General features: G+C 42.0%; 1 protein-coding gene across 2 annotated transcripts in view; it reads left to right on the forward strand.

Moving 5' to 3' along the window:
• Positions 1 to 22,750, forward strand: part of ITGAV (integrin subunit alpha V) — a 100,973-nt gene that overhangs the window by 8,034 nt on the left and 70,189 nt on the right. The window contains exon 2 of one of the 2 annotated variants that reach the window (XM_066346393.1): positions 3,441 to 3,568. In XM_066346393.1, coding sequence (XP_066202490.1) covers positions 3,441 to 3,568 — 128 coding nt within the window. Of the gene's footprint in view, positions 1 to 3,437; positions 3,569 to 22,750 lie in introns of both variants that reach the window. The other variant, XM_066346392.1, reaches the window with a different exon arrangement.

Consider the following 22,750-nt stretch of genomic DNA (forward strand, 5'->3'; position numbering starts at 1 on the left):
AGTATAAAAATCTTTTCTTGAGTACTTATTATGTGGCAGGTACAAAGATGAATTAGAGCCCTCTACATTTAAGGAAGTAACTTACTGTAAAGTGGGAAGAATGGCTTTGATAAAAAAAAAATTGTAGGCCCTGGCCGGTTGGCTCAGCGGTAGAGCGTCGGCCTAGCGTGCGGAGGACCCGGGTTCGATTCCCGGCCAGGGCACACAGGAGAAGCGCCCATTTGCTTCTCCACCCCTCCGCCGCGCTTTCCTCTCTGTCTCTCTCTTCCCCTCCCGCAGCCAAGGCTCCGTTGGAGCAAAGATGGCCCGGGCGCTGGGGATGGCTCTGTGGCCTCTGCCTCAGGCGCTAGAGTGGCTCTGGTCGCAACATGGCGACGCCCAGGATGGGCAGATTATCGCCCCCTGGTGGGCAGAGCGTAGCCCCTGGTGGGCGTGCCGGGTGGATCCCGGTCAGGCGCATGCGGGAGTCTGTCTGACTGTCTCTCCCCGTTTCCAGCTTCAGAAAAATGAAAAGAAAAAAAAAAAAAAATTGTAAAGGATTATGTAACGTGGTATATGGTGACAGTCCAGAAGAAATGAGTGGTGTTTGGGGATTTTGAGATGTATTCTGAGAACTGCTCTAATGTCCTGATCCGCTGGAACCTGGCCATGCGCCACACCACTGAAATCAGTGCATACCTGTGCTTGGTCACGTTCATTACAACTATTGCAGAAATGTCCCTCCTCCTCTGCACATGTAGACCCTGAACAGTACACTTACTTGTCTGGAACGTTCTTTTCCCTCCTCATGCACTCAAAAATAATTCAGTTCACACAAAGAGGGGAAGTTTTGTGGTACATTTTTTTACCTGTTGAAATGAAAAATTTCCTGTGTATACAAATTGAAGCTATTACTCAGCTCTGCTGTAGAAAAGGAGGGTGTGATGACAATGAGCTACTTTCTTACTCTTTGAGAAGATGGGGAGGGCTCTTACTCAGTAATATCTTTTCCTCTGAAAGGTTCTTACTGAATGAAAACTAAGTTCATTTCTTACCCAGAGTCACTTGGCTGATGGGAGTGCCAGCATTGGTGTTTTACTGATGCCAACTATGACTGCATAAAGCTTTATTAAATAGGGTGTGGTTTTGTTGGGAGTTTTATCCTCGAGTATGGAGTTTTCAAGTTAGTGTCAGGATTTTTGTAATGCAGCAATTCATGCAGCCAGCTCTGGAACACTCTAAACTTGACTCGGCAGGTACCACCCACAAGAAATGAAATTGAAATTGACAAATAAAAGTGAAAATGAATGCATTCCATATTTAAGATAGGCCACGCAAGAACATCCAAACCTGTAGAGAATTTTTATCAATATTTACATGGAGTGGGAGAAAACAAGGCAGGGATTGGATTACAAGGTAGTTAACAAGATTATGTGTTCTCTTGAGGGTGTTTTCCATTCTGAGGGATCTGAAAAGAGACATTTCAAAGGTGTATTATCCAAGATGTACAAAAACATGGATAGGGCTTGCTTAAGGGACAGATAAACCTTTTACTAAAGAGGTTATATGACGGGTGTTGACTACCCACCATGACCTGCCCTGTTAGGAATTTATGATCAGATCACCCTGTGAGGTTTTCTTTTGGTCACTGGATTTGTTAAAGCCTTTTTTTTCCTCCAGAATAGTAAAGAACTGAAGATAAGATCTCTTTTACTTAAGAATTTTACTCCTGAGTACTTTGTCTTCCAAGAATTTTACCCTAATAAGAAATTGAACAGTGATTCTACTTTTTGACCAGGGATTTGATTAGATTAATTTTGTGAGGAGAAATCTATTAGTTACCATTTTTTTAAAAAAATTGAAGTACAGTAGTTATAAAACAAGATTAGTTTTACAAATGGAAAAATGATAATATTTAGAACTACCATACTTCATAATTGTTTCTTCAGAATCATCTTTTAGCCCTGGCCGGTTGGCTCAGCGGTAGAGCGTCGGCCTGGCGTGCGGGGGACCCCGGTTCGATTCCCGGCCAGGGCACATAGGAGAAGCGTCCATTTGCTTCTCCACCCCCACCCCCTCCTTCCTCTCTGTCTCTCTCTTCCCCTCCTGCAGCCAAGGCTTCATTGGAGCAAAGATGGCCCGGGCGCTGGGGATGGCTCCTTGGCCTCTGCCCCAGGCGCTAGAGTGGCTCTGGTCGTGGCAGAGCAACGCCCCAGAGGGGCAGAGCATCGCCCCCTGGTGGGCAGAGCGTTGCCCCTGGTGGGCGTGCCGGGTGGATCCCGGTCGGGTGCATGCGGGAGTCTGCCTGACTGCCTCTCCCTGTTTCCAGCTTCAGAAAAATACAAAAAAAAAAAAAGAAGCATCTTTTACATTCAGCATTCAGGATTTAGAAAATGTATAACATCATAAAACACACACACACACAACAGAAATCCAAGCACACTTGCATGAAGTCTAGCCCAGGGGTTGGGAACCTCTTTGACTTAGAGAGCCACATATTTTAAAATGTAATTCTGTGAGAGCCATACAACCCATGTATGTTACACATTATCCAATAAAAATTTGGTGTTGTCCCAGAGGACAGATGTGATTGGCTCCAGACACCCGCAACCATGAACATGAGCAGTAGGCAATGAATGGATTGTAATACATGAGAATGTTTTAAATTTTTAACGTTATTATTATTTTTATTAAAGATTTGTCTGCGAGCCAGATGTAGCCATCAAAAGAGCCACATCTGGCTCGCAACCCATAGGTTCCCAACCCCTGGTCTAGCCAGTGTACATTTTTTTAATACCCTTAATGAGATACAATTGACATGTAATGAGCTATACCTATTTACATTTGCCCAGCATAAATTTTTAAATGGTATGTAACCCTGAAGTTGCCTTATAATATGTTCTTAGGATGAATAAACTATATTGCAGGGGTCCCCAAACTACGGCCCGTGGGGCACATGTGTCCTCCTAAGGCCATTTATCCGGCCCCGGCCGCACTTCCAGAAGGGGCACCTCTTTCATTGGTGGTCAGTGAGAGGAGCATAGTTCCCATTGAAATACTGGTCAGTTTGTTGATTTAAATTTACTTGTTCTTTATTTTAAATATTGTATTTATATTTGTTCCCGTTTTGTTTTTTTATTGATACTTTAAAATAAGATATGTGCAGTGTGCATAGGGATTTGTTCATAGTTTTTTTTTATAGTCCGGCCCTCCAACGGTCTGAGGGACAGTGAACTGGCCCCTGTGTAAAAAGTTTGGGGACCCCTGCTATATTGAAGAATGTATGTATATAAGAGAGCACCAGATGAATAATGGGTATTATATCCTTCCTCAGTGAATAGTTTAAAAAATAGGTGTTGTTTTTTTTTAATCAAGAGAATGATTGTTCTACCTAAATCCTAAGATGCTGTTTATGCTTTGTGCCATTTTTAAAATTTATCTTCCCTTTTGTATTTTAGCAGGATGTTTCTTTTAGTGGGAGCACCCAAAGCAAACACTACCCAGCCTGGGATTGTGGAAGGAGGGCAAGTCCTCAAGTGTGATTGGTCTTCTCAACGCAGGTGTCAGCCAATCGAGTTTGATGCATCAGGTAAAACATTGATGCGGTGGCCCTTTTTCCTAATTTGTCACTTGATTTAAAAAAAAAATTAATATTTGAAAGCACTTGCTTTAGCTTAAATGTAAAAATTTAATAAAATAATGGATACAAGCCCTTCAGATCTCCAGAGAAAATTATATAAAGATAAATGATTTATTATATGATCTTTTTCCTACAACTACATTGCATTTGTACTGCTTTGGATGTCTTCAGCTTCAAAGTGATAACGTCAGTCTGCAGAAATTTGAGGGAAATTGATTGAAACGTTTTTTGCACCCCTTCTGAGGTAAGGCAGCATGTAGGTAGAGCAGGGTTTTGGGTCCTTTCTCTGTTGGCAGAATTGAAGCACAGCTCCTTGACAACTGTAGATCCACTCTCTAGTCATGAATATATCTAAGCCTGGTGTTGTACTACCAAAACCAGCTGAGGAATTGTTTGCATCCCAGTAGATGTGATTGATTAAAAAAAATTCTTATGCTAAATGTGTTAGGAAAATTACATGTTATGGTTCTGATAACATTAGGATTTTACCTATAGCGACAGATTTTTTTTGCCAGTCAGGATTGTGTGAGTAAGGAGAAATATAGTATAAGGAAGATGAGAAATAAGAAATAACTTGTTTTACATTTAGATCTGTGAAATAATAAAATATATAAAATCCTGTACACATCTGGTTTGCTGGCTTTGATAGAATATTTTTTGATAAGCTTGAAGAAAATTATTTTTTCCATATTGTTACTTTCTGCTAGTTCTAACATATATTCATTCAAGGAATTATAGTATCAGTGAAACAGGAATTACGATGTGGACTCTTTGTTCCATTTGACGTGATCAGTGCTAAAATGAATGTCAGTAATCAAAACAACTTTGATTGGAATCAGGTTCTGTTTGTTGTTTTTCTTTCCATTTGAAACCATCTACAATATAAACCCTATTTTTTCCATCTATGGCTGACATTTGGAAAACCCCAAGAGTATGTATATAGGCTCAGGTTTACCACAAATGGAGAAAGACCTATGGTATAGGCCAGGCATTTGTATCTTCTAACAAAATATAACTATTAACAAGATGAAACTGTAATTCAGTTTTGATAGTTTCAACTGTTCATGTTATGTTTCTCATTTCAAAAGCATAGTTTTTTTGTGCAGTACATGATAATATATTACATTGGAAATTTGGCTTTGTAAAATATTTTGCTTGTTGAAAGAAATATGCACTTGGTTGAAAACTTTCGAGCAGTTAAAAGGGAGAGTATAAAGTAAAAAGAGGACTGTCTTATGTTAACCTGTTCAAAGGCTCTAAACAACTTCTGTGATCCTTCTAGAATTTTCTTATTTCTACAAAAAAAGGCAACTCACCAGTAGTAATAGACTAAACATACTGTTCGGCCCCTGTCTGCCCCACTCTTACTCCATACCTGAACATATAAATGTCTTGTAGATCTTTTCATATCAATATGTATTGATTTACCTCGTTCTTTGCAAGTTACTGATAGTATTGTATATGTAGGCCAGTTTATTTCACTTATATTTCTTGTTGATGGACATTTAGATTGTTTGCAATGTATTGTTACACTAAACTCTGATATAGTGGAAAGCTTATATCCTGGTATTTGTATATGTGTGTGAGTATGCGTGCAGAATAAAGTTTTAGCAAGGGATTTTTAGATAAAAATATAAGTATATTAAAGTTCTGATAGGTAACTGCACATTCTTCACAGAAGTTTGCACTCCTCCAGTTATGTTTTCTGATGCCCATGTCAGTACTAATTGTCACATGTTTCATCTTTGTCAATTGTTACAGTATTATATCTGATCTGTAAGATATATAGTTACATTATTATATTGTTGTTATATAATTTGCATTTGTTAAATTAACAATAAGACTAAGCAGTTTTGCATTTGTAAGCCATAATATTCCTTTTCCTGTGAGCTACTTTAATATATTTGCACATATTTTCTACTGGCTTTTGAATTTAAAGAATGAATCTCAGTTGACAACACTCTATCCTTTTGGTTGCTTAGGCCAAAATCTGGGCTCATTCATGCTTAACATTAAATTTGTCAGCAAGTCAAAAATCTAACTGCTTCTCATCCTTCTTGTGCTCACATCCTGATCTGGACCCCCATTGTCTCTCACGCTAGGCTTCTGCGTCAGTAGGGGTGCTGCCAGGAAAGAGGTGGCAGGTGGCACCCTTAAATTGGGATAGTTTGAGGAGCTTTTAGTACTAGGACTATTTACAAAGGATGTGCAGGGTCTCGCGGGATCAGTAGAGCCTAGGCCAGGGGTCCCCAAACTACAGCCTGTGGGCCGCATGCAGCCCCCTGAGGCCATTTATCCAGCCCTGCCACACTTCCAGAAGGGGCACCTCTTTCATTGGTGGTCAGTGAGAGGAGCACATTAACCATCTCATTAGCCAAAAGCAGGCCCATAGTTCTCATTGAAATACTGGTCAGTTTGTTGATTTAAATTTACTTGTTCTTTATATATATTAAATATTGTATTTATTCCCGTTTTGTTTTTTTACTTTAAAATAAAATATGTGCAGTGTGCATAGGGATTTGTTCATAGTTTTTTTATAGTCCAGCCCTCCAACGGTCTGAGGGACAGTGGACTGGCCCCCTGTGTAGAAAGTTTGGGGACCCCTGGCCTCGGTGATAGTTAAAATCTGGCCTCTGGGCCTGAAGGGAGACGGGGAAGGAGGCTGCGGGAATCCAGACAGAGGGTGAGGTGGAGAGAGCTGCGAGACAGGGCTGTGGCTTTGGTCAGAGCAGCAGCCAGCCCAAAGGGACTGGACAGGAGGGGCTCAAAACCCTGAGCTCCCTCTCCTTCCTCCTTTTGCTCCTCTGTACCTTTTCCCCGCTGGTTGAATCCGTCTGGGAGCCTGTGGCACGGCAGTACAGGAGTTCATACTGCTCAGCACCCTGGGCAGAGGGCAGGCTGGAGACCGCAGACGGGAGACCTGAGGGGCAGTTGGCAGGGAGCCCGCACACTTCATTGTTATTCCCACTTCTGCTTTGGATAGCCCCTGGTTGTTTGTTCTCCAGGCAGCCGGAGGAGCCTTTTAGAATAATCAGATCATAACACTCCAGCTCAGATTCTGCCCATATCTTCCCATCTGTCTCATAGTGGCTGACAGGACTGAGTTTTTCAGCCCACTATCTGTACCTTCATCTTTTATTCTCCCCTCCTTCACTGTCTTCTGGCCTTACTGGGGTTTTTTTTGTGTATATTTTAAGATTTTATTTATTGGTTTGAGAGAGGGAGAGAGAGAGAGAAAGGCGGAGTTGGGGGAGGAGCAGGAAGCATCAACTTTAGTTGCTTCTTGTATGTGCTCTAACCTGGCAAGCCAGGAGTTTCAGTCTGGTGACGTCAGCACCCCAGGTCGAGGCTCTGTTTACTGCGCCACCACAGGTCTGGCCTCACTGGGTCTCTTTGTGGAGGCACATTTCCAGCTCACCTTTGCCTGGGTTGTTTCCTCTGCCTGGAATGTTGTTTCCCCAAATGTATATGGGGGGCCCCCTCCACCACCGCCTTTGAGGATTACTTAAATGTCATCTTGGTATTGCTCTGACCATCTTCTTTAAAATTGCAGTCCCACTTTGGGCTACATGCTCTTTCCCACTTTGGGCTTCCATGCTCTTCTTTGCTTTAGTTTTCACTTTAGTACTCAACATTGCTATTTGTGATTTCTAGTTAATCTCTTTTTCTCATATAGGTATATATTCCATGAGGGTAGTTCTTTTTTCACTGCTGAAACCTCTGGTCCTAGAATAATATCTAGTGCCTGGTACAAGTTGGTGCCCAATAAATTGAATAGATGAATGAATGAATGAATGAATGAATCATAGGAATTTTTTCTGTAGTGAAGAAATAACTAAAGTCCCTTTGTATACAGGTGTAATTATATATTCTGTTCTCCTGTGTCCTTGCTTATGATATTTTCATAATTATTTTGTAAAACTTTTTATGAAAAGAATATATAAATTAAGACTTCATTTTTTTTCCCATTAAATTTTTTATTTTATTTGTTTGTTTGTTTGTTTTGTATTTTTTCGAAGCTGGAAACAGGGAGGCAGTCAGAAAGACTCCCGCATGCGCCCGACACGGATCCACCCGGCATGCCCACCAGGGGGTGATGCTCTGCCCATCCGGGGCGTCGCTCTGCCGCAATCAGAGCCATTCTGGCGCCTGAGGCAGAGGCCACAGAGCCATCCTCAGCGCCCGGGCAAACTTTGCTCCAGTGGAGCCTTGGCTGCGGGAGCAGAAGAGAGAGACAGAGAGGAAGGAGAGGGGTAGGGGTGGAGAAGCAAGTGGGCGCTTCTCCTGTGTGCCCTGGCCGGGAATTGAACCCGGGACTCCTGCACGTCAGGCCAGTGCTCTACCACTGAGCCAACCGGCCAGGGCCTTTTTTTTTTATTTTAGTGAGAGGAGGGGAGGCAGAGATAGACCACAGCAAGTGTCCTGACCAGGATCCACCTGGTAAGCCCAGTAGGGGGCGATACTCTGCCCATATGGGGCCTTGCTGCATTCAGAGCTCTTCTTAGTGCCTGGGGCCAGCTTTGCTCCAATTGAGCCATGGCTGAAGGAGAAGAGAGAGAGAAGTGAGAGGGGGAGGGGTAGAGAAGCAGATGGGCGTTTCTCCTGTGTGCAACAGGAATTGAACCTGGGACATCCACAGGCCAGGCTGACGCTCCTCCACTGAGACAACCAGCCAGGGCCAAGAGACTTCTTTTATTTTACATCATTAGAATTTTTATCTATCCAAATGGGGTTTGAATTTAAGAAAACAGGATCTAGTTTTCAATAATCTAGTCTTGAAAATGTGTATCTAGAAACAGCACCATTAGATTGAGTCTTGACTTTATGGAAGAAGTGCCTAAAACTTAGAGCATCCCTCCGAATTTTTTCATACCTCTCTCCTTAGGAACCTTCCCCCCATCCTAGGCCAAACACAGAGATTTCTTTCTTCCACAGCTCTCTTTTATCTTTACTATTATCTCAAGAGATAATGGATTTTTTAGTAATTCTTTCCCTTATCTCAGTCTTGACCTTAGCTGAGTGGATGAATAAGTGCAGTTTCTAGAGGCAAACTGCCAGGGGCTCCAACCCTGGCCCTGCTATTTACTTGTCTTGGTTATTCTTGCTGGGTTACTGTCATCTCCCTGGTGCAGTGTCCTCATCAAACCTGCTGTGTAGGTTTGCCTTCAACGGAATGAGCTAATTTATATGTAGTTAAGACATGTCAGGTGCTTCGTACAGGAAACAGGCTCATTGCAGTAGCTCAGTAAATACAAGATGTTTTATATTTTATGACTTATTCCCTTCTCGGGGACCCTGCCTGTTTCTGCATTTATCTCTATGTCCCTGCTGTACTGTTGGGCAGATAAAATATATTATGCTCACTTTGTTAAAGATGGCGCTGCCCACGTGGAGGCCATTGCCCAGGTGATATTAATGTGTGTCTCTGTGGGCTGTGGGCAGGCAAAATCCTTGTAGCCTGGGGCTAGGTTTTGGGATTAAGCCTTTCCCACCCTTTTTGATGTGGGGTGGTACAATCCCATCTTGACTCAGATAAGTGACTTTGTATTAGAGACTTCCCTATTTTGTATATTGGATTAAAGGTTTGGATTACTACACTATAAAATAGGGGCAGAATAGGAGCTTGCGCTCTTGGTTCCTTAGATTAGCATTAGAGGAGAGAGCAGAGAGAAGAGTTGAGAGAGGCCACGTGGAGGAGGCCAGGAGATGCAGCCAAGATGACGGTGTGTTGAGTGAGAAGCCAGTTTGTGCAGGGAGAAGGAAGGAGATGGGGAACAGAGGTGAATAAGTCTGGTGAGCTAGGAACCTTTGATTCTAGGAAACTTGGATAAGTCAGTGGCTTTGTGAGCACTGAATGTGAGTGGGTTTTGGAGCCCAGTGTGTGTTTTTACTTGCCTGCCGGGTGCAAGCTTGAATTAAAGAAGATGGTCCGTCAGTTTTTGGCTCCGTTGTTTCTTTACCGACTGCCCGAATCCAATGCGAACCTGCATGAGCCGGGCTGCTGTGATGGTAGCCCTGGCTACTGGCTTCACATTTACATTTTCCCTTTTCCTTTTTTTCCTAAACTTTCAAATGTTGCAGGGATTAAGCAAAGAAAAAAGAAATCTCATAGACACAGGTAACAGTATGGTGGTTTACCAGAGGAAAAGGGGGATAGATGGTGATGGAGGGAGGCTGACTGGGGTGCTGAACACAGTGCATGTATAAATGATGTGGTATATAATTGTACACCTGAAACCTGTATAACTTTAGTAACCAGTGTTACCCCAATAAAGTCAATTTAAAAGATTTAAAAAACCCTTTCAAAGTACTTAAATTTTTTCTACCTGAAATACTAATCAAAACCACTTTCCGTTGACCTGCCCTTTTCCTCCTCTTCACATCCAGAATATTCATGTGGTGCCTCTATTACTTCCTGTGTTTATCTGCTTTAGTCTGGCAGCTGCCTGGCCCCAATCCAGCAATAGCCCTAGCTGAAGTCGTTCAGTGGACACTTCTGATCCCTTATCTTATTCAATCTCTCTTTGACAATTGTCCTCACTGTGTTGTAAAGTACCGTACCTTGGGTTTACATTAAGACACCAAGTCTAGATGAATTTTTGAAGGCTTTTATTAAAGGAGGAGTTTTATTTAATATGCCGGCCGCATATGACTGACACGGGGCATTGCAGACCTAAATCGAGCATGCCAAATACATCTCAGAGGCTGGTTATATACCCCTGATTACGCACAGGTTGGGGGGAGCATGACATTATGGCACAATTATTAACAAGCTTACAACATTTGTTTAGGGGATCCACAAGAACATTAAAACTTTTAAGGTAACACAATCAAAGACACTTACAAATCTTTCAGTGTCTATCTCCCCTCCTTTGCCTAGAGCAGCAGTTCTCAATCTGTGGGTCCTGACCCAGGCGGGGTCGCCTAAAGCCATCAGAAAATACATAATGCATATCAGGTATTTACATTCCGAATCATAACTGTAGCAAAATTACAGTTATGAAGTAGCCACCAAAATTATTTTTTGGTTTGGGGTCACCGCAACATGAGGAACTGTATTGTGGGGTCACGGCATTAGAAAGGTTGAGAACCACTGGCCTAGAGATAAGTTACTCTCAGGATTCCAGGAATGGAGGAAGAGCCAAATCAATGTAGGGTGGTATGTAAATAAAGGTTGAAGACAACCTTTATTCTATAGTTAAAACTAAATGACCTATTGTCCTTGTAGTCAGGAAGCTTCTACATTCTTCTCCCTTCACTCCCCAAAGGAAGGACGGGACAGAAAAGCCTGACCTTTCCTCCTAATATATCAATATTAATTTTGCAGCTTTTTTGGTACCTTAGTACAACTGACCATTCCTTCCTTATTTAAGTCTCTGCTGTTTGTCGGGAACTGTGTCTCCTTATTCCTCCTTACCTCTTATGAAGTTCGCGCTTTGACTCATCTTCCCTCCCTCACTCCATGTTTGCTAAATACACCATGAGAAAGATGTCATTAAAAGGAAATAGGCCTTAAAGGAAAAAAAAAAAAAGGAAATAGGCCCTGGAGCCAGACAGACTTGGTTTCAGATCTAGGCTCTGTCATTTTTCCAGTGTCATTTTGAGAAAATTCCTTTCCCGTTCTGTACTACATTCCTGGGATGATCAAGAAGAGTTAAAATCAGTTGTTTTTTTCTGCTTTATTTTATTGTGTTTCTGAATTAGAAGAGACTTTGAATGTTTCAAGGGGTTCCCTCCTTTCTTAAATTGGGGAAATAAATTTATAACATTTTATTAAATTAGCTCTGATTCATATGACATGGTAGATATTGCAGCTAGTCATTCATACTATTTTCTAAAGTACCTGTGAAAACAGTTGAATTTAGGTATGCCTGTAAGGCTGATGGTTATCGCCATGTAGATTCGCATTGAATTTGGGCAGATGGTAAAGGAACCATGGAGCCAGAAAACGGTCAGCCATACCAATTTATTGGAGGCTCGCAAAGACTGACAAGCCAGAAGAAGAAAGACAAGAAAACAACAACAAAGGAAAACCTGCTTTTCGCAATGGAGGGCAAGGAATCAGGAAACAGACTGTACCTCTCAGTGGCAGGGTGAGATCTGGTCTCATCCTCCCTCAGGAAGCACTTACCCTTACAATAGTGCTGTCGTGTGCTCACGCACTAACTGCACAAGGTGCTTGCAGCCACTAAACCAGTGAGCAAGCCTGACACAGCTGTTTTCCCCACAATGTCCTGTGACTTTTTCTAGCCAATAAAACATGAGCAGAAGTGTGTTATTGTGGGTGGAAGGGTTTAAGAGTTGGGGCATTATTCTGATTAGTGATAGTTTAAATGATAGAGCCTTCATTGGTCTGGGTCTCAAAGTGAGAAAGCATGAAACGTAAGACTCTTACTGACTGTAAAGCCAGCAGGCAGGGCCGGGGCCACTAACACAGCAGCCCGGCCCATGCAGGTTCGCATTTGATTCGGACAGTCGGTAAAGAAACCATGGAGCCAAAAACTGGTGGGCCATAGCCTTTAATCCTACCTTGCACCCGGCGGGCAAGTAAAAACATACACTGGGCTCCAAAACCCAGTCACATTCAGTGCTCACAAAGCCACTGACTTATCCGAGTTTCCTAGAATCAAAGGTTTCTAGCTCACCAGCCTTCTTCTCCTCAGTTCCCCATCTCCTGCCTTATCCCAGATACAAACTCTGTACAAACTGGCATCTCACTCAGCACTCCACCATCTTGGCTGCTTTTCCTGGCCTCCTCCACGTGGCCGCCTTCCACTGCTGGCTCTACTTTCTCTGCTCTCTCATGCTAATCTCAGGAACCAAGAGCCCAAACTCTCGTTCCGTCCCCATTTTATAGTGTAGAAATCCAAACCCTTAATCCAATATACATAACAGGGAAGTCTAATACAAAGTCACTTCTCTGAGGCATGATTGGATTGTACCACCCCACATCAAGACGGGTGGGAGAGGCTTAATCCCAAAACCAAGCCCCAGGCTACAATGATCCTGTCTGCCTCCAACACACATTAATATCACCTGGGCGATGGCATCTTTAACAAAGTGAGCATAATACATTTTATCCGCCCAACACTGACCCACACAATGTGTGTGTAAAAAATATTTTGTTATTTTTGACTAATAGATTTTCGGGATGCTTGTTACTCCAGCACAATGCAATCTAACTGAATAATACATTTGGGATAGTACAATTTTATATTATCAAGTCAGCTGTTGGATAATGGTTATTAAAATCTTTTCCTAGCCTGACCTGTGGTGGTGCAGTGGATAAAGCGTCGACCTGGAAATGCTGAGGTTGCCGGTTCAAAACCCTGGGCTTGCCCAGTCAAGGCACATATGGGAGTTGATGCTTCCAGCTCCTCCCCCTTCTCTCTCTCTGTCTCTCCTCTCTCTCTCTCTCTCTCTCTCTCTGTCTCTCCTCTCTCTCTCTCTGTCTCTCCCTCTCCTCTCTAAATTGAATAAATAAATAAATAATTTAAAAAAAATCTTTTCCTATTCAGCCTGACCAGGTGGTGGCGCAGTGGAGCGTTGGACTGGGATGCGGAAGGACTCAGTTTTGAGACCCCGAGGTTGTCAGCTTGAGCGCAGGCTCATCTGGCTTGAGGGCAGGTTCATCTGGCTTGAGCAAAAAGCTCACCAGCTTGGACCGAGGGTCGCTGGCTCGAGCGAGGGGTTACTCGGTCTGCTAAAATCTTTTCCTATTCTACATGTCAATTTGATCTTCCGTTGTTTCTTGTTCTATTTTACTGGGTCTTGAGTGGCTAAGCAACTATTGTTGCTTACGCCTCAAAATGGCTTCTGGTTGGTGAATTGCATTTGTATTAGAAGAAACTCTAAATAGACTCTAAGTACCTGATGTGGATGATTAACTTTGGAGTTCCCCGAGTACAGTGTATCCTTGGAATGTTCTTTGCAGGAACCCTGAAAACTGTAGCTATAGAATCATTACAGGAGATATCATTCCAGTGGGGCATGATGCTGTAAGCTAGGGTAGCTTCTCTACCCACTAGGTCCTGTTTCTTCATGTCTGAGCTGTCATCTGGTGCGGCAGAGAGAAGAGCTCTGGACAGCTGTGTGGACTGCCGCACAGGGAAGTTCATATAAGGACTCTTGTCAAGGAAGTATGTCTGGTTCTGTTCTCCGTCGTCTCAGTAGACTGGTGCTGCGTGTGACCTTTGGTATTTTTGTGAGCTTGGAAGTTTAGCTGAGCCATGAGAAACCCCCCTGGTGGCTGCTGGGTCAACATGCAGAGTTTGCAACTGTACGAAGTACTTTCGGCTCATTTGTTTCTTAGGCTGTTTCTCTTAGAAAACACAGAACAGTGACTGTGCCTTTCTGTAAAAGGAACAAACCTCAGCTAGCTCCTGAATCACAATAGAAATTTTTATAGTAAGGTCCTTTTTTAAATGTTTGTTAAAGGTTATGAAGAGTCCTTCCCCGTTCCCCTCCTCAGGTCCGCTTCCGCTCCGCAGGCTGTCCTAGGGCGCCAAGTGCAGCTCTTTTTCTTCATTTAGCCGCCATTGCTGTTGCTTTTTTTTTTTTTCCTTTTCTGTTTTTGCTTATCTTATATGTTTGTTTTCCTGACTAGGTTGAAAGTTTTTCAGAGCAGTGAACAAATTTATTTCTGCTCACTGTTGTATGACACATGGTAGATTGCATATGTGTATATTCTGTGCAGCTGTTGGGTTCTTCATGAAAAGCAATACAGACAGACTCTGGTTAAACTTATTTAAACAGGTATTTACCGGAATTGCATTGGTAGCTCACTAGTTTTCTGAAAAGTGGCAGGAACCAAGAGAAGCTAACAGAGGGAAACCATTAGTGTTGGGTTTGCTACTGTTGGAATCGGTATTGCTAACTGGGGTCAACATCAGGATAATTCTCGTCCCTGCCTCTCTGCATCACTTGCTAGAGATTCAAAGCTTTTATGGTACTGTTTGACTGGCTGGGTCTACATCTTACGTGGTTGAAAGGGAAAGCTTCTTATTTCATACAAGAAATGATAGATTGTAAGCTTGTATAAGAAACTAAAGCCTAGGGTCCTTCAGGAGAAAAAAATAGGAGTAATAGGGTACCTTTTTGTCTGTTTGGTTGGAAAACCAGGTAATAGAAAGAAAGCATCCTTAATGACTACAATGTATGTCTATTACTGATTATTAATTCATGGACTAATTTGACTTTACCAAAAATACACCTGGATATTAGTGTATAATTTATTAGAAGGCCATTTCACTATGGCTTGTTACATGCATTAAGACATGTAGTAGAGCCTGACCAGGCAATGACACAGTAGATAGAGCGTTGGACTGGGATGCAGAGGACCCAGGTTCGAGACCCTGAGGTCGCCAGCTTGAGCACGGGCTCATCTGGTTTGAGCAAAAGCTCACCAGCTTGGACCCAAGGTCACTGGCTCGAGCAAGGGGTTATTCGGTCTGCTGAAGGCCCGTGGTCAAGGCACAAATGAGAAAGCAATCAATGAACAACTAAGGTTGTTCATTGTCACAATGCGCAACGAAAAACTAAGGATTGATGCTTCTCATCTCTCTGTACCTGTCTGTCTGTCCCTGTCTATCCCTCTCTCTGACTCTCTCTGTCTCTGTAAAAAAATTAAAATTTAAAAATAAAAAAAAAAGACATGTAGTAGAGACTAAAGAAGAAGGTCTGGATTTTGGTTTTAAGGTAGCGTAACACTTAATTTCATAGCTTTTAAAGAAGAAAAATGAATACTTTTGTGTGCTCTCCTTCCTACCCCAGAGCATGATTTTGGGTAGCAGGAGAGAAGGGAAGGTCTCAAAAATATGTTTGTGAAACCAATCTAAATTTATTTTACTTTAACTCTGAGTAGTAAAGACAAATAACCTTATACCAAAACGAAGGAAGCATAACTGGAAAGTATCTAACTCGGGGGCTTTTGGGGAAAGCTTCCCGATTACTTAGTGACATTTGAGCTAGGTAATGAAAAAACGAGTTGGAAATGACCAAATGGGGAAGAAAGGTCCAGGTAGAGGAAACAGTTTTTGCATAGATTAGTAAAACATGTTAAAGAATGAAAATCAAGTAATTTCACGTGTCCCAGGTGTACACGTCTATTCACGAGTACAGCAGGTCCTCGGATAATGTTATTTCATTCGATGTGGTTTCATTATAACATTGATGAGCTGCTGTAGAAACTTAACTTTTGTTTATATCAATTAGCCTGTAGTAAAATTGGCTTTGTTATGGGTCGTTAAGTTTAGTCGCAAAATTTATTGCCAAGTGAGTACTTACTGTGTAAGATTTATATGTGTATGGTGAGGATGTGAGGTGTTGAATGTATGATCAGAAATGAAGCTGGAAGTAAGGTAAGGAAGGGTCTAAATGAATTTTAAAAAGATACTCTAGCCCTGCCTGGTTGGCTCAGCTGTAGAGCGTCAGCCTGGCGTGTAAAAGTCCTGGGTTTGATTCCTGATCAGGGCACACAGGAGAAGCGCCCATCTGCTTCTCTACCCTTCCCCCTCTCCTTCCTCTCTCTCTTTCTGTTCCCCTCCCACAGCCAAGGCTCCATTGGAGCAAAGTTGGCCCAAGTGCTGAGGATGGCTCCATGGCTTCCGACTCAGGTGCTAGAACGGCTCCAATTGCAGTGGAGCAACACCCCAGAGGGGCAGAGCATTGCCCCCTGGTGGGTATGCCGGGTGGATCCTGGTCGAGCACATGTGAAAATCTGTCTGTCTGCCCCCCCTTCTCACTTTGGAAAAATACAAAAAAAAAAGAAAAAGATACTCTAAATTAGCAGCCCAACCAAATAAATTCACCATACCTAGCACACATAGAGCAGCACTGTATTAAAAATAAAAGGATCTAGAGCTCAGTGGTAGATCTTGGGTCTTTGGTTTCTTGGCATGCTAAGTAGGGTTGGCATGAACATTACAGAGCAAATAGCACTTTTAGTACATTAATTTCCCAGTCATTATTTTGGGTATAATTATACAAGTTTTAAAACTGTTATATGGACATTAACAAATATTATAGACATACCTTTTAAACAATTAAGGGAAAATGTAGGGATCTGTGATGAAGAGTTTAGTTTAGTAGAAAGTTCAAGATGGCAAGCTTACTTACTGCTTTGATTTTTTTAATTATAGTTATTTATTAGTGAGCTTGCGGGAACAAAAGCAAACCTCAGTCGAAAACTTAACCTCTTGGATTTGTGAGATTCAGCTATGAAACATGCTCTGTATTAATTTTCTTTCAAGGTACTGACTCTTGCTATTCTTCCTTATTTTTCTTTTTCCTGCTGGTATTCTTGACAGTATATGCAAACAGAACCACAAGTAGGATGTAAAAAGAAAAGCCTACAACCCTATTTTACATGTTTGTATAGTGATTGAAATGTTACAATTTGCATTGATAGAGTAGTGGCCCTCTTGGATTTTTTGTTTGTTTGTTTGTTTTTGTATTTTTCTGAAGTTGGAAACGCGGAGGCAGTCAGACAGACTCCCGCATGCGCCTGAGCGGGATCCACCCGGCATGCCCACCAGGGGGTGATGCTCTGCCCATCTGGGGCTTCGCTCTGTTGCAACCAGGGCCATTCTAGCGCCTGAGGCAGAGGCCTCTGTGCCCGGGGCCAACTTTGCTCCAATGGAGCCTTGGCTGCGGGAGGGGAAGAGAGAGACAGAGAGGAAGGAGAGGGGGAGGGGTGGAGAAGCAGATGGGTGCTTCTCCTGTGTGCCCTGGCCGGGAATAGAACCCAGAACTCCTACACGCCAGGCTGACGCTCTACTACTGAGCCAACCGGCCAGGGCCCTTTTGGATTTTTAAACTTTTATCTGGTGACTCCATCCAATTTGTAGTTTATTTATTCATTTTTTAATTTGTTGATTTTAGAGAGAGAGGAAGGGAGAGAGAGATAGACAAACAGAAACATTGATCTATTTCTATATGTGCCCTAACAGGATATCGAACCGGCAACCCTTGCATATAGGGACAATGCTGTAACCCAGTGGTCCCCAACCCCCGGGCTGCAGACCAGTACTGGTCCACAGGGAAAGAATAAATAACTACATTATTTCCGTTTTATTTATATTTAAGTCTGAACGATGTTTTATTTTTTAAAAATGACCAGATTCCCTCTGTTACATTCGTCGAAGACTCACTCTTGACACTTGTCTCGGTCACATGATACATTTATCCGTCCCACCCTAAAGGCCAGTCTGTGAAAATATTTTCTGACATTAAACTGGTCGTGGCCCAAAAATGGTTGGGGACCACTGCTCTAACCAACCTAGCTATTCGGCCAGGGCCCCAGTTTGTAGTTTTCACCAAGGTTTGCACAATAGCTGAAAACTGGTGCTTCCATTGACAGAATCATATGACCTTTGTAGAATTGTGGAATTGGTGAAAATGAAGGGGTCGTTTTGGGATAAGATTTATTTGTTTTACACTAAGATGATTGATATATAGAAAACACACTTAGTTTATCTGAATGTGGATGTGGGAAAGTACCCCTTAAGCAAAGATTGACATATAACTTAGTTTTAGATTAATAATCTATGTATTTTAGGAAAAAAAAATATTCCAAACTGTGTATGTCAGGATGCAAAATAATGATGATATTTATGTAGCAGGCTTGGGGTGGTCTGTTATTTCAATTTTGTCTTCATGCCTTCAAGAATTATTTTCTTATGGCTATTGTATTAAGTGACTATAAACTTGTCTTAAAAACAAAACACATTTATTACCTTTTTAGTATTTTAGGTCATATGTCCAAAATGGGTCTTACTGGGCTAAAATCAAGATGTCTGAAGTGCTGCATTCCTTCTGGAGGCTGTGGAGAAGAATCTGTTTCATGTCTTGTTCAGCTTTTAGAGGCCTCACATTCCTTGGCTTGTGGCCCCTTCCTCTATCTTAAAACAGAGCAGTGACTTGTTACGATTTCTTTACAGTTCGTACTCGCAAGGACTAAGGCACATCAGATGAAAGTAGTACAAGCAGAGGGCTGAGACTCATAAGGCGGAATCAGCCCCGAGAAACTGCGCCATTGTGTATTTATTGAGTTCCAAAAGCCACAGCTCAGCAGATAAAACTAGAAAGCTACAAAAGCCTTTTTTCCCAACCCTACCATCCCTAATCCTGCATGTCTACTGTTTCCTTCATGAGCAAGGTCACGAGAAGAGTCAGAGTCTCAGAGTTTATCAGTCATAAAGGACATCTGGTTCCTGAAGGCATTCCTCGAAGAATCCTGCATACCTGCATGCAGGTGACCCCAGGCCAGTCTCCTGTTGTGGTTAACACACTCCAAGATCTCTTGTCTCCAAGTAACCCCTGCTCTGAAGTTAACTACTGTACATATTTGTGCAGGGTCTTTCCCTTCAGGGTCTAGCCTAGTCTTTCACAGGCAAGCCAGGGTTTTGAACCGGCAACCTCAGTGTTTCCACGTTGACGCTTTGTCCACTGCGCCACCACAGGTCAGGCTGACACTAACTCTTATACTTCCCTGTTGTGATTATATTGGGCCTACTGAGATAAATAGAGTAACCTTCTATTTCCAGGTCCTTCATTATTATCATTTTTAATTTTATTGAATTTATTGGGAAGACATTCATTAATAAATATACAGGTTTCAGGTGTCGAATTCTATAATACATCATCTATCCTACCTTCTACCTCTGGGTCTTTAATTTAATGACATCTCTAAAGTTAGTCCCTTTGCCATATTTGGTCAGCTATTCACAGATAAGGTTCTAGGGATTAGGACGTGGACATCTTTGGCCAGCAAGTGGACGAGGGGTGTATTATTCTTTTACCACAGTGCCCTTTTCTATATTTTGTTGTTTGATACCGGTTATACTGCAGGTTACTTTAGGACAAGCACCATGCTTATGTAAGCAGGCCTTGTTCCCTCTCTCGTTCTTTTTGCTTTGGCTCTGTGATTATGAGGAATGCAAATTAGACTTAGAAGATGTAGGCTCAGATTCAGGCTCTGACACTTACTTAAGGTGACCTTGGGCAAGTGACTTAAGTTTGCCAGCCTCAGTTTTTCCCATTTATCCCATAAGCATAATATTCACCACTCAGGGTTGTCTATGTGGTTGAGATGAGATAATGTCTATGAAGGTGTGGGAAAGTCCTGTCCTTGCAACATGCTTTTGTTTTCTAGGAAGATATTATTAACAAACTGATTATTGCCCTGTTTTCTCAATACTAAGACTTTTCAAAAAGATAGATGATCTGCACTGAGGGGAAAAAACATGTAACACCTGACCTGGCAAAGTCTCTTTGTTTAGAAATACAGGTTTGCCAGCATGATTGTTAGTTACGGCTCTTAAAAGGAGGAGAAGCTTTTATATTCCAAATCAGCGAGTAGATGACACCGCACCAATAATATCTGTCCTAGAGAAGATCAGAAGTTAAATGATTCTCCCGCCTACCCAAAACGGCTCGCTGGAACACTTGACCACTAGTTCCCAGAAAGGCTTGGCTGTAAGCTCTGGGCAAACCATGGCCAGGCCAGTTCTCTGGTCAAGAAAAATGCTGTGGAGTATTTTCTGGTTATTACAACATTTTTGTATTTAATAGAAGATAGAAAACATTTACCTGCTCGCCTCTAGCCTCTGTGCTATATAATTTCCAACTCATTGCAATGAAAACAATCAGGTACACAAAAACAGCCTCTCAAATGGGTCTTTGTCTTGGTGAATTGTCGTTCAGACTTGTGTCTGGATATCTCTACAGTTGGGACAGTCCTGCAAATTAAAAAGTTAAAAACAGAGGAAAGTGGTCTTCCCTTTCCTTGTTAATGCAAAGTTAATACTGAACTGAAGAACTGTTTTTTTCTTTTTAATGAAACAGTTTCTCTAGATAAAATTCGTCATCCCCTGGTACAGAATGATACAATTGGGAAGCTGGTAGGCAACCTGGAAATCAATCGATCAAATGTCTTTATTACTAGGTGACTAATGTGCGTGCAGTAGTTGGTGCTTTAACACTTCAGTGTTTTGCCAAAACTGAGTCCATATTACCCTTTAAAGCCTCTTACCTGCCACTTTGACCTGGCCATACCTTTCTTTTAAAGTTTAACATTGACTTCCCTTTTTTGAAAAAAATCTTAAGCAAAGAGATTTTGTTTTAAAACGTTTGATGCTTTCAGCACCGTTTCCTTCACATCACTCCAAGGAAACAAACCCGCATTGATAAGGCAGTGGCTGTTTCCAAAGGGCCTGTATTCTTTGTGCTGCGTCCAGCAGAACCCTCAGACTTGCTCGTGGAAGGAGGGGGAGACTTTGATTTTCTGTCCCACATAGTAGTGGTAACTCAATAAAGAATACTGTACTGATCCCAGTGAACTGAGCTCCATCTTTTCTTCTGGCTCCACTTTTCTGACTCTTCTTGTTTGTTTTTGAAAAAAGTTTATTTAAAAAGTGTTTTTAGACAGCTCTATAATTAGTAACACTTTCTCATGTTCTATATTACGATTTTAGAATGTTTTTTTATCATATATTCACAGATGATTTGTTTTTAATCAGTGACTCTAAACACTTAGTCAACAATTATGCTTCAAGAGACATTTAAAGACACTTTGAAGTTTAGAAAGCAAATATCCTTTTATTACTACAAATACAAGGTGGGATAAAAGTAGATTTACAGTTCTTATGGAAAAACTTTCGCGTACTCACAAATGTAAACCTACTTTTGCCCCACCCTGTATCTAACTGCTGATTAGCAGTGTTTCTTTTTTTTTTTTTTTTCTGTATTTTTCTGAAGCTGGAAACGGGAGGCAGTCAGACAGACTCCCGCATGCGCCCGACCGGGATCCACCCGGCATGCCCACCAGGGGGCGTCGCTCTGTCGCGACCAGAGCCACTCTAGCGCCTGGGGCAGAGGCCAAGGAGCCATCCCCAGCGCCCGGGCCATCTTTTGCTCCAATGGAGCCTGGGCTGCGGGAGGGGGAGAGACAGACAGAGAGGAAGGAGAGGGGGAGGGGTGGAGAAGCAGATGGGCACCTCTCCTGTGTGCCCTGGCCGGGAATTGAACCCGGGACTTCCACACGCCAGGCCGATGCTCTACCACTGAGCCAACCGGCCAGGGCCTGCAGTGTGTCTTAATTAAGGAACTTTTTTATTTTGTTAAGTTGAAATTATTTACCTCCATTTTTTTTCAGTAATATCTAGATTTTTTTTTTTTTTTTTTTTTTTACAGAGACAGAGAGAGAATCAGAGAGAGGGATAGATAGAGACAGACAGGCAGGAACAGAGAGAGATGAGAAGCATCAATCATTAGTTTTTCGTTGGGCATTGCGACACCTTAGTTGTTCATTGATTCCTTTCTCATATGTGCCTTGACCATAGGCCTTCAGTGAACTTAGTAACCCCTTGCTTGAGCCAGCGACCTTGGGTCCAACAAGCTGGTGAATTTTTGCTCAAACCAGATGAGCCTGTGCTCAAGCTGGCAACCTCGGGGTCTCGAACCTGGGTCTTCCGAATCCCAGTCTGACGCTCTATCCACTGCGCGACTGCCTGGTCAGGCTAGAATTTTTATTTTTTTAATGAATTTTTTTGCAGTGGATATTGTAATGGTTTGACTCTTAAGACATGGAATAGAGAAACAGGAAGGCTAATGCTTATAAACATTGCTAGGAGGAGCTTGTTCAATTTAATTGTTCTTGAATATTAGGAACGAAAACTCCTTTATGTGTGGGAGATGAAATATCAACATAAAGTTAATTAAGAGGGAATTTGGAAGCTTCTAATTTGTATGTGAAGATTAACAGATATCCGTCCACACTGCTGTCCCCTCGGCTTTTCAGACATTGTAAAAATAATACATAATCATTAATCGAAAAAATGAGAAAACACTGAGGCAAAGAGAAAGCAAAAATCTCCCAATTTCACTACTCAGGAAACCAGTGGCTTTAGGATATCTGTGTATATGTAACGTGTTTATGTATCTATCTTGTGGCCTGTGTATATACTTGTGTGTGTGTGTCTGTATGTATGCAGAAATACATAAAATTATATAAACTATTCAAGCTAGCACATATTGTTTTGAATTTTAATTACTTATTTAGAATCAGTTTCTAAAAATGAAATTTAGATGTCAAAGGGATGTGTTTTTTATCATACTTTTGATACATATTTG

Source organism: Saccopteryx leptura, chromosome 7 (genome assembly GCF_036850995.1).
Source record: "Saccopteryx leptura isolate mSacLep1 chromosome 7, mSacLep1_pri_phased_curated, whole genome shotgun sequence".
Classification (NCBI taxonomy): domain Eukaryota; kingdom Metazoa; phylum Chordata; class Mammalia; order Chiroptera; family Emballonuridae; genus Saccopteryx; species Saccopteryx leptura.